This window comes from Alternaria postmessia (assembly GCF_024291825.1).
Source record: "Alternaria postmessia strain BMP 2775 chromosome Unknown scaffold_22, whole genome shotgun sequence".
Classification (NCBI taxonomy): domain Eukaryota; kingdom Fungi; phylum Ascomycota; class Dothideomycetes; order Pleosporales; family Pleosporaceae; genus Alternaria; species Alternaria postmessia.
This window is the reverse complement of record NW_026260095.1, coordinates 84728-96729: the sequence shown is the minus strand read 5'-3', so window position 1 is coordinate 96729 and position 12002 is coordinate 84728. Positions and strand designations below refer to the sequence as shown.

The 12002-nt window shown below is 52.3% G+C and overlaps 4 protein-coding genes and 1 non-coding gene across 5 annotated transcripts; 1 reads left to right on the top strand and 4 right to left on the bottom strand.

The window, feature by feature from the left end:
* The first annotated feature begins 1569 nt into the window (after window positions 1-1569).
* Window positions 1570-1668, top strand: J4E82_004568. Its single transcript has one exon. It is a non-coding gene; the product is annotated as a tRNA-Val (tRNA).
* A 623-nt stretch (window positions 1669-2291) lies between these two features.
* On the bottom strand, window positions 2292-3795 carry J4E82_004567 (uncharacterized protein; the record flags this gene model as incomplete). Its single annotated transcript, XM_051730844.1, has 2 exons — window positions 2292-2948; window positions 2998-3795. 2 exons carry the CDS (start codon window positions 3793-3795, stop codon window positions 2292-2294), a joined length of 1455 nt encoding a protein of 484 aa, XP_051589325.1.
* A 2332-nt stretch (window positions 3796-6127) lies between these two features.
* Window positions 6128-7162, bottom strand: J4E82_004566 (uncharacterized protein; the record flags this gene model as incomplete). The annotated part of the gene is made up of 1 exon (XM_051730843.1): window positions 6128-7162. The coding sequence occupies one exon, from the start codon at window positions 7160-7162 to the stop codon at window positions 6128-6130; it is 1035 nt and encodes a 344-aa protein (XP_051589324.1).
* Window positions 7163-7539: 377 nt separating this feature from the next.
* On the bottom strand, window positions 7540-8820 carry J4E82_004565 (uncharacterized protein; the record flags this gene model as incomplete). Its single annotated transcript, XM_051730842.1, has 1 exon — window positions 7540-8820. One exon carries the CDS (start codon window positions 8818-8820, stop codon window positions 7540-7542), a length of 1281 nt encoding a protein of 426 aa, XP_051589323.1.
* A 936-nt stretch (window positions 8821-9756) lies between these two features.
* On the bottom strand, window positions 9757-11839 carry J4E82_004564 (uncharacterized protein; the record flags this gene model as incomplete). Its single annotated transcript, XM_051730841.1, has 4 exons — window positions 9757-10019; window positions 10159-10331; window positions 11171-11379; window positions 11435-11839. The coding sequence occupies 4 exons, from the start codon at window positions 11837-11839 to the stop codon at window positions 9757-9759; spliced, it is 1050 nt and encodes a 349-aa protein (XP_051589322.1).
* Window positions 11840-12002: the final 163 nt, after the last annotated feature.

Genomic DNA, 12002 nt, shown 5'->3' with positions numbered 1-12002 from the left:
TGTTCATACCCATGTACATTATTGCATGCCGTCGACGTCCATAATTCGTTGCAGCGAGCAAAGTCGTTGCAAAGTGGCGATTGACTTATAGATCGTCACCACAGCCCGCCGGTCTCTTTACTGCACTTGGAAAATGTCATGCAGATCCAGGGTTTCGTCAGCCGGTTATGAGGTCGCGTACCCGCAGATTCGCCCCTCACTAGCCACAGGTCGGACGGCACTCTTGATCGAATCGCATGTCGAGCTGCCGATTATCCTGGCACGGATGCTTTGGGGGAGCGTTCTGAGTGGGTCAACGGCAGCACGTGGCTGTGCAGCTGCTGGGGGGTTCGCTTCGCTGCCGAACTGGAGAACACTGTGCCGGCGAAGCGACGGGATCTGGATGTCGCGTAGATGTTTGATGGGCGACTTTTGTAGGAAAGATTGGCAGACGATGACAACGTGACGTTCGACGGATATTCTTTTTATTTTTGGATCAGTGGTATCGGTGCACGAATGCTAGCCAATGATCGTAAGTGCGCGGATGGTTTGGTCAGTTCCTTCCATCTCGCGTCGGTTGCGCGCTCAAACGCGCCCGAAGAGGCAGTCACCATAGCCACCAGCGATGACTGTTCTTTCCAATCGCAAGAAAACTCCAACGCAAGCTCTTATCCACTCGACCCAACTAACCTTTGTCCACGATCCTACCGACACCAGCAAACTGCGGCATGCACCCCATGCAGGAGATTGGTTCTTTGCCTGCGTACCTGCGCCATACCGAAGACGAGGTTCAGGAACGGGACGAACGCGGCATACGCGTTAGGTGCGCGAGTACTTCGCAGCGTCCAGTTCACGTTGCAAGCAAAGTACGAGCGCCCATTCTGAGGAACGCAGATGGTGCCTACAGCATCATTGCCTGTGCATTACCACAACCAAAACACATCCAAGACTATGACGCGTAGCATAGTCAGGATTGATCTCTTTCCCAGCTTGAGTCGGATTCTTTCCTAAGCGTTAGGACTCTACACACTATGACGACATTTAACAAACTGCCACTTGCAGGTCGGCCATGCGATCGCACACCTAATGTTATAGGGGCTGGTCTGTCGCCCGCCACTGCGATACGAACCCAGCATTGTCGACATACTTTCTGCTTAAACGATACAGGGTCGCCTCTCTAGAGCTAGGTTCCCCGAATCTCAACGGGAATTAGCAACAGGTGCTACTAGCAGGCTACGGCAACCTTCATCTTGGAAGCGCAGTTTCGTTCGGACCGCCTAATCACTATCGACCAAGATCCAGGATCCATCAGCTTGAAGGTCGACATATCTTTTCTCGATACCTTGACATTGGCAGGAGTCAACATGGCAACTTACGAGGGAACAACCAATTGAAAGAAGCGACGCTAAGCTGATAGCTCGTGGACCTTGTCTGATTCGTGGATCTGGTCGAATAATCGACGATGTCCGCCTCGGGTCAAGTTCTGCGGCACCCCACTTTCTTGAACTCAGACTTCTGTCAACCGAGCAAGCAAGAGTTGTCCAAATCCGAGATATATCGGTCATCCATTCTCCTCATTCCATCAAACAGGGCTCGTTGGTGTAGTTGGTTATCACGTCAGTCTAACAAAGGTCCTCAAAAGCCTTGTCAGTACACTGAAGGTCCGGAGTTCAAACCTCCGATGAGTCATCATCGGCGTTCGCAAGAGCGCATTTCTCCTTTTTTGCTCCCTCATACCTTTGCGAGCATCTTTTTGACGTTGCAAAGACGGTGGACGTTGCAAAACGCAACTTTGGGCTTTTTTTTTCGATGCTGATATAGTCTACAATGTCTTCGATGCACGACATACATACTGACTGCTTGGTTCAAGGCTTTAACGCTGCAGCGTAAAAAGTCCACACGTTTGGTTTCACTATTTTCCTTACGTGGACCTAGTTCGCAACTTCAATCACGCATCCTGGAGCACCATCTTAGTGCCGACAACGAGGTAGACACGGGGTACATTGTGCAGTGCTCACGACACATCAACATGTATAGTCTTGTACCACACCCAGCATTTTATAAGCACTTGCTCATCACGCTATGCACAAAGTTAGGTCATTAAGCAACAGCAAAGTGTCTTCGGTAAACGATTGGTTGAGGAAATCTTAGCTATCCTCTATAGTCTTCGTGTGCCTGTTAATGGCAAAGTATGTACATGGAACGTAAAAATGTACTACTTGAGTGTTCTTTTTTGGGTGGCAGGGAAGCTCCGAGATGTGGATGCGCCATGGCAACGCGTAGAGAAACTGTCATCTGCTTTGAAGCATGGCTTAGTAGGAGCCTGTGTTCATAGCGGCATGTCCGTCGACGGTGACGGTGATTGTCGCCTTTACCGTCTCAGTGACAACAGCTCCGCCCGTGCAGGAAGTAGCATCTGCAACTTCAGACGCAATCGGGGTGGGCTGCGCAGCATTGTAGCCGCCAGTTGGCTTGCCAATCTGCTTATCAGGAAGCACGGCGCTGTAAGATGAGAAGGCGCTCATGGGGAGAGGAGTTGCGGCCTCTCCGACTACCGACACTGCAGAAGAGACGTTGGGTAGGACCGCGGAGTAGACGCCGGAGGGGGCAGCCCCATATACAGATGAGACGGCAGCCATGGAAGTAGGGCGTACGGTTGCGGAATAAGTTGCTGTGCTGTTGCCAGCAGGGGCAGGTGCAGCAGTGCAGCCTGGGCCAGATGCTGAGGTAGCAGAAGCAGGGCCAGACTGGATAGGGTTGCAACCAGGGAGAGCATCAAGGACGCTTCCATCGTCGCCGCCGTATGCCTCCATGGCAGAGCAGCTTGCCCAGGACTCGTCGCTGTCCTTGTTGACATTCTCGGAACCGAAGCACTGTTCCATTTCTTCCTGTCCGCATCCGCAACCGCACTTGCAGCCATCGTTCTCACTCACAGCCTTCTCGAGGACACCGGTCTCCCATCCGTTCATCTATTGTCATATTAGTAAGGGCATATAAGAGGGGTGTAGAAGAACTTACAAAGTCACCGTGGAAGCCGTAGCCAGTTGGGTCACCGTTGGACAAGAGCCAAGGAGCCTCATCAGGACCAAATGTAAAGCTGGTAACATCCCACCAGTACTCGATGAAGAGAGTCGGGAAGCGCGCAGCCCTGTGAGTGGTTGGGCAGTTCTCGATACCGATGCCAGCGTTGCCGTTGGGGTAGGCCATGTGCGCATTGGGGTTCTTGGGATCCATCTTCTCACCGTTCCAGCAGGAGGGGAAGGTGACTTCGGACGCGAAGCCGTACTTGCAGGTGCTGAAGCCCTTGGGAAAACCATTGGCGAAGATGGCTGTGGAGCCACCGTCAGGCTCGTGGCAGCCCCAACGAACACCGGCTGGGTTGTCGCCATCCGAACGCTTGAGCGGGCTACCAGCGATCATGTTGAAGTCCTCTGGGTACGCCGTGACGTTTGCCCAGTTGTTGCCATCCCCGTACTTGTAGTAGATCTTGGTGGACAGCTCGGGTACGCGGTAAAGTTTGGTTCCGTTGGTGAAGAACAGAGTAGGGCGCCAGTACAAGGACTTGTCGGTTTTGACACGAGCAGTGGTGCAGTCCGAGGCCTGGGTATCAGCAAAGCCCATGGACTTGGAGAGTCCATTTCCTCCGTCGAAAGAGTGGAGATGAGGGCTCTCAGTTCCGGGGAATAGACCGGGGTCGAGACGCTGGTAGCTCATGGCATTACCAGCGCGGTTGTAGAAGCTGAAGTAGTTGCCAACGCATTGAGCGGAGGCAGTTGCGGCAAAGCCAGCCGTGAGGGAGATGATATCGAAACGCATGGCTGCTTAGTGGTAGTGCTCGGGTATATGGTAAGTGGATCTCAATTGTAAGACAGCGAAAAGAGTGAGCTGTTTGTTAATGAAAGGACCGAGTCACAGACTCTAGATGCTCTTGATGTCAAAGGAGTGTATATGAAGAGCCAAAAGAATGAAAGAATGGTATTCCCGTACCGGAAGCCAAAGAGAGCGATGGGAGAGCAAGCGACAAGAGCAAGAAACGACGGGCAGGGTGCTGGGTAAATATACATCGACACCCACCTGCACCTGGGATTGCATGCAGCCTGCTGTGGCCAGTCCACGCTTGAGGCGCCCCATTCTAGGACGAGATTAGCTGAGGCTTCCAAAAGTTTGACTATGTGACTAGATTCGCGTATGTGCGTCGTTGTTTCCAGGTGGAGATCTAAGCCAGGGGAGCCGCGCGCAGTTCGTGGGCGGCGCGGGCGTCAGGGGTAGGATAAGAGGATCCCACTCCGCGAGTCACAAAAATACTTAGCAGTGACGCCCAAATGCCTTCAATCTGCAGCGAGGCTTGCAGTACGCCGTCGCTGTCTGAAACAAGCCGATATACGGTTCACGCGACGCCCATTGTTTGCTTCCCGGAGTCTGGACGGTAGTCAACGTATCGATAGGACAGAAACACACATCCCGTTCCTGACGGTGTTCGGGGCGCTTAGCGTCACGATCGTCGGAGGCGAGGCATCGGTGGCTGATCTTCAAACGGTGCTGACTCCCCCTGCCTAAGATTAATGTCCGCGCGCGCTTCGATTTGCTGCAAAAGTTTCTTTTTAGGCTTCGAGACAAGGGCTTTGATAAGGAGGACAATCCGGCAAAGATGCTTTCTTACAGTGAACCCACCCAAAGTGGAGCTGTGTACTTTTACCGCTGGGCCGCGACGGGAGTCACCCAAAGGATCGCCCCGGCATCTGGAAACGAGATTTTCGCAAGGACCGCTTGCTGTCTTTAGATATGAACCAGGGCAGTGGTAATCTTGACGACCTGTCATATCCTGTATGTGGAAGTAAATCGATAAGAACCGCACACGGACTTTCCAAACTCGTCGTCACTCTGCACGGCACAGTGAGAGATGACAGTCCGTACCTGGGCACAGCATGTGCGTGGCGTCGAATAACAAGTTTGTGGTGACCTGCAGACTGGGTCTAGCAGCCAGGAGAACCGATGCAGCTCTCCTCTAGTTCAAGACTAAGCCTGCAAGATACGTGTTCCTGCGCGTACCTGGCAGAAGTCTCCGTCCGGTAGAGAGCGGCCACCATTCAACAAGTTCACAGTAGTCGGAGCGTGGACCCTTTGCCATTTAGCCCGATGTCTGAAGTCTCAACGACAGCTCAAGACACGGCTGGTATCGATAGGGAGATTACCATCCCTACTATTTGTGAAACGCACAGTACTCATAGCAGAAGACGTGTGGTCTGGACCAGACTTGATCGACATACCACGTGTTGCTGCCCAGACGTGGAGTCGAGGAACTTCGCTGTCGTCATGATTCGTCTCGAATGGGGCCGGCATTGTAGTGCCTAAGGATGGACAGTATCTCTCGATAGCACTGTACGCGCGCAAATGTTCCCTGTGTGATGTTTCAACGCCATGAATAGGACGTTGACAAGGAAGGCGCGTAATGAAGGCCTGCAAAAACTTGTACTGTGATACGCTGTGGAGCATCCCTGTACTACCAGTAGGCGCTCCGTACATTTCGCGCTTGTGTTAACATATGTGGGTGTGAATGAACCACAATTGTTGAGCTTCCACGGGACGAAGCGACCGGTACAACAGAGCGGCAGCGTGCCGCAAAAGAACAAAACTTTGTTTTGTCTGATTAGCAGAGCCTTTTGTTTCTGGAAGGTCTAATAGATTCCCAGTATCTAGGAGAAGGAGCAACATAGGTGGAAAGACGACTTGGCGGATGCCCATGAATCGCAAACCATAGAGTGAATGAAGATTTGTTGCATATCAACTTGGGTTCTGTGCGTATCAACGCCTGAATGGTTGTACTGGCGATTCGCACGTACAATATATATTTGTACTTCATGCCTGTAAACTATCTGATCGACGAGAAACATGGACATCAATCTAATTGACGTCCTTATCGTCGTCTCTATCATAGCTGTGCATATTGAGATTGATCAAATGTACAACCGCTTGACGCAGATGAGACGTATGTCGGTCTGGACTGTAGGTCCAACTAAGCCCTATTTGTTGGGGCAACCTTGAGTCGGTCACGCAGATGAGCAGCGTTTCATGATGTTCTTTCGAACTCGCCTGATGGATTTTAGATTCGTCGCGATGTTAGGTGGGCGCCAAGTGCATGTCATGTGGCTCAAGCTTTCCCACTCAACACACTTTCGACAACACCCCACCGATCGATGCTTCTCTTGACCAGAGCTCCCATTGTCTCTCTCCCCACAACACCCCCACCGCTCTTCTCCACTCGCCTGATGACCAAGTCTTTTGTACCCTTGTTTCCGCCAGCGCAATCCACCATCACACTGACCGTTTCTCTGCATACGCCCTCCTCAAACGCATCCGGATCACTGAGTACAAAGTCTACTGCTTCGTCTTCCTCTTCTCTCCTGCCTTCGAACACTGCGAATGTGCTGGGTATTGGTAGACCACGTAGCTGAAGCTGATGCGCCTCATTTGGTTCGTCCGAGCATAGTATTCCCTCGTACTCTTCGTCGTAGTAAGCGTGTGGAAGAAGTGTATCGCGGAGTGCGGCAAGTATAGATATCCACGCAGCATCGAATGCGTTGCCATCAATGCTGATGAAGAAGACATCGAGGTAGAGGACCCAGTAGCCTTTCAGTTGTGTCTCGGCCTCCGTGTCTGGATCTTCGGGATTTGTTGATGGCTTATATAGTATGCGGAGGTCTGAGGCGCGAAGAAGGTGTGTTGAGTTGAGGAGAGAGCGTATGCGGGTTATAAGTGTTTGCGCATATGTGGACGGTGCATTGCCGGGGATGTGAGAGGGCGTGCTTCCTGTAGATAGTTCCACGTTTGGGACCAAGAGCCTCAGCTCTTCCACTTCCTCATCATCCCCGTCGTCTTCGTCGTCTGCATTCTGACCTGGGTACTTGTAGGTACCTGGTATGTCCTCTTCTTTCAAGATCTCCGCGCGCACTCCGCACACCACACTTGTGTTTCCGAGTCGCACGACCGCACTGCCGTTGCAGTGAGTTAAACTCCCGGTGTTGATACCTGGTGTGCGAAATTCGTTTGCGGTGCGGCCGTTGGCGCGAATTGGCTTCTTCTTCTCAGCGGAGAGATGCGCTTGGAGAAACGGGTGCGGGGAGACAGCGGCGAAGATTGGGCGAGGGAATGTGAGCGCTGGGGAGGATTGGGTTGTGGTGGCCATGGCGAGAGTACTGCACGATAGTTTGCACTTGAGTGTGGGTGGGATATTCGAGGCGCGAGTCGTTAGCACCTGTGTTGACGCTGGGAAATTTTGGAGCTCTGAGCTATGACGCGCTAAGGTTAAGCTTAATGGGTGGGGCCTGGAGATCTTAAGCATAACCTGATTGTCACATTGATCAAACATCCATGTTGGGCCATCATAGCAATCAATCCCACTTGATAAAAATTTAAGACTATATAACCCACGCGCTATGCCCCGGGGTATTCCCATACGCTGTGAGTGAAACGCGACATGCAAACACAAACACTAGCTACATCCGATCTCTGTGATCAATCTGTCCAGTCTCCTCGCAGTTGTAGCTTCGTGAAGCTTCGAATCTATCCTGAACTGAGTCCAGCCTTACCGACCTGCTGTACAGGCGTCCATTTTCCCTCTTTCTTGAACTGATCGCCCCTCAACGTGCCCTCAGCAAGCTGGCTGATCATGTAATCCCTACCCTTGATCATCCATACCATCTGGCTGGGTACCCTAAATCCATTGAATGCGCCCACACCCTTCTGGGTCCCGATGGGGCAGATCTGCTGCTCCTTCAGGTTCGCTGTGTAGTGACGATCGCCCTTGTGAGGCTCCCCGGTCAAGTGGGCAAGAAGGTCGTTCTTGAGGTTGGTCATGGCAGCAGGCACAGCATCGGACATGTCCATGACTCCTCCACGGGTGTATGACCCTGCGTCGCCGACGACGTAGACACGCGGACCGGCGGATTCGTGTTCGACGCGGAGGGTCTTGTCGTTGCAGGCTACGCGATTGCGCGTGTCGAGCCACTCCTTGGGAAGGAAGCCAGTGTTCGGCCGAGAGCCAGTTGCATCAATGTAAATATCCGCTTCTACCGTTTCGCCGTTGCTAAGCTCCACCCTCGTCTTCGCGCCTTCTTCTTCGCCCGCTTTGGTCGACGCAACAACCCTGGTATTATAAGTGACATCGCATCCCAGTCGCTTCAGGAACTGCTCGGCAGTTTGTCCAATAGCTGGGCGGAGGAGAGGCAAAAGCTTCTTGTCACCGCAGACAAGAGTGACCTTTGCTTTCGGGTTCTTGGGCGCAGACGCCATGAAACCAGGTCGACCGTTCAAAATCTCAGCAACCTCTCCAGCAGTTTCGACACCCACAGGGCCACCACCGCCAATTACTACTGTCTTCGCGCTCTTCAGGCCCTCCTGAAAGGCCGTGTGTACTTTCTCGAGGGCCTCGCGATCGGTAGCTTGTGTAAACAGAGGGCTTGGTGTAGTGAATCCAGTTGCTATTACAAGCGCGGCGTACTCGATGTTTTGTTGCTCGCCTGACGCGGTTTCAACACCAACCGTCTGGCTGGTGGGGTCGACGTGTGTAGCGGTCCCCTGGACGAACTTGAATTTTGGGAATGCGTAGGTGAAAGCGGGTTCGATTGGATAGAATGTCTTCTCTGAAGGCATCATCTGCTTAGAAACGCTCTCTCTAGGTGCTGCGATGCGCCACCAAAAATCTTTAGAGGGGTTGACGAGTGTAACATTGTAGGTCACTCCGTCCTTCTTCGGTAGTTGCGGGAGGATATGCTTCAGGGCGTAATGCGCGGCGCTGATTCCTGCGAAGGAACCCCCGAGGATAAGGATAGTTTCGGTGCTCATATTGAATGACGATTAAAGATGCGCTTGAAATGAGTATACTGAGTGAAGAAAAGATTATGAGCGAAACAAACACGTCGCAAAAAGAAAACGTTTGGGAGACGCGTCGATGATAAACTTTAGGCGCGCTTCAAGCCTGAGGGACGCCGTAGGTGGGGAGCCGCCGAATCGTCAAGTCGAGGCTGAATCGAGTGACTGAGACGTTTCATTATAGTAAGCGTGTTGTTAGCCCTTCATAAATAGTTCTCAAAGTTTCCTTATCAGTATTTTAGCCGACATTGGACGTTGCTTATGCTTGGGCTTATGAATCGCAACCATGGCCACGCTGCTTATTCCAATTGTGAGATGTTGGAGGCTTGGGAAAAGGAAGCTAGGGATCGCGTACTAGCTGTTTTACGCCTAACCACGGAACCCATTGTTGCCGAACCCTTGCTGACAATGATACGGATGTATAAACTATGGCAGCAGACAGATTTGTGCTTACGAAGTCGTAACAATTGCGGGGGTATTCCGTCCTTCTGGCGCCTATACCCCAAATCACGAGCTCTGAGGCTTGACACATTAGTTACAGCTGACTCGTGGGATCTTCAACGACTCTTTGTCGCACTACCATCTCGAAAAGCTTCATTCGCGACATTCGATTCATGTGCGCAGTCGTAGGCCTTGGAAACTCGCAGAGTCAAATGCGCGTAGACTCCCATCTTGTGTTTGGTGCGCAGTCATGACATGGGGAGCGTGCTAGAAGATTTTCATTCATATCTGTTCCGAGACATAACGCCAGTCCGGTATCTGAATGCAAGACCCACCGCGACTGCTGACCGTCACGGTCGTTGCATCCATGAAGTCCTCCATATCAATATACATGCGGTAGGCTGTCATTGCACATGACTCCTCCCTGGCTCTTTCCAGTCGTTGTCAAGCTACTTTTTGTGTAACTTCTTACTCGACCTCAGCCTTGGACTCGAAGTTCTCACCAGCGACAAGTTCGGGGATGTCATCATCGTCCTCGTCGTCGTCGTCCTTCTTCTCGCCGTCCTCACCCTTCTCCTTCTGCATGCTCTGGTAGGACTCGGCAAGTTTGCGTAGCGATGCGAGCGAATCTGGGCCGAGCTGGTTGAGGATGCCGGGGACGAGCTCTGTTAGCTCCTTGTCCTCACCGTGTCCGTAGATGGCGAAGGTGTTGGCAGGTACTGAGGCGTGGACTAAACAAATGTGCGCGTCAGTATATGGTGTATTACGAATGTGGGTGATGGAAGAGCGGGTTTAGATAATAGCATGTCTGCTGTATGTCCAAACTCCCCTCTCAACCTTCTCACGGTGCGGAGCTCTAGGATGACGTACCCTTAGGTGCCGAGAAGTGGATGACGTTTCCGTCGCTCTTGAACATGTTGACCTCCTCAATGGCCTGGATGGGCTGGACGTTGAGCTTCTTCAACGCGGTCTGGAGCTTCTTGTCGTCGGTACCAGCGGCCCTGTGGACCTTCTTGACCTTCCTGCGGGGAGTACCCTTGCCGCTATATATCGAGTTAGCCTCGAATCCCTCATATCCATCTGAGTCCTGCTATGCCATTCGCTAGTGATTGGTGGTCGTGGTGGTGGTTTCGGGGTGTCAAGATATTTTGTGGTGCGGGGCTGTCAAAAATAGAGGACAAGAAGCTTGCTTACCCTATACACGCACAGGTTAGCAATGGATACCTCGAGTGATATGACTGCCTGCCGCCCAAGGCAATTCCAGCTCAGAATAGGCGTACATACCAATGCGCACTGACGCTTGCATGCGCGCCAACTTTGCTTGATCCATATTTGCGGTGTTGAGGAAGAAGGATGACTAGGTGGGGAGAGCTGTGCAAGTCGAGGGTCAGCGGTCGGGTTCGGTTTCTTCGCAGATTTGAGCGAGGGCTTGAGCTCAGGGTGAATACGGGATCGGTACGCACCTAAATTCGGGATCGTGGCCGAGACTTGGAGTGTGGTGTTGCTGGTGAAGTTGTTGCGGGCATCGGCGAAACTCTACGGAAGCGCCGATTGTGTGCATGCCTCGCTTGTTGGAAGCTCCAGATCCCCGCAACGTCAGAGTGTCATTCCACACACATGAACGCCAACACGCCGCCATCAAGCTCGCATCTCAAGACTGACCGTCAGCTCACGACGGGCGCCAATTCTCACTCGCAGCGCATTTACGCAAAATGACATGCTTGTCTGTTTCTCGAGACACGTAAATGCATGCTTCACTTAATGGTAGAATGACGCAAGGCACAGAAGGGAATAATCAATATTGGTATACAGCTTTCTACCTCAACACGCCACTATCTAGAGCAGTGCCATTCCAGCCAGACCAACAGCACCCAAAGCCCACGAGGCAACCTTCGCTTGTGTTGCTGCGCCGGTGGTCGGTGTGGCTGATGCTGCACCTCCACTGGTCGCCGAGCTCGGGCTTGCGTCTGTTGATGATGTTCCGTTGGGGTTTCCAGAAATGTTCTCCTGGGTAACACTCATGCCTGTTTGGTTCTTGCAGTCTTCACTGAAGTTGATCTGGGCATTGTTGACCAAGGTTACGTCCGCGCACTATGGACATTAGCGATTCTGTTGTAACGGGGAAGTCCATGAGTAGTAAGCTTACCTGGTATAGACCACCCGCCTCGTGGTTGTTGGTAACGACTTGTATTGAGGCCTTGGTGCCGTCCGAAACGTTCAATCCTGCCGGTACGGCGACCGAGCCTAAGCAAAAGTCTCCAAGCCCTGAGACCTGGAGCTGCTGTTGTGCGACAATGCTAAACCCATCCCCCGGGTTATCGCCAATGGCCATGTACACAGCAACATTCGTTTGTGGATGCTCCATGTGCAGTTGTATTGGGCCACCGCCAATGGGGAAGTCGGTGCGTTGTTGTTGAACATCGTTGAAACCTCCGCACGGGAAGTTGCCCTCAGTGTCGTCGGTGAACCCACGCGCCGCAGGAAACTTGAGTTGAAAATGAGCGAGGGAAAGAGGTAGGAACGCGAGTGTGAGGATGCTATTGGAAAGCATGTTTACGGTTCGGAGGTAGATGTAGGTATTGATGTCAAGGTAGAGAGGAAGACGCGGTTGACTTTGTATAGAGAAGCGCGAGAAAGTCAAGAATGCAACAATGAACAGCAAGCGAACGCTGGGAACTCCTGCCGTATTTATTGCAGCTTAGGTTGGAACGCAT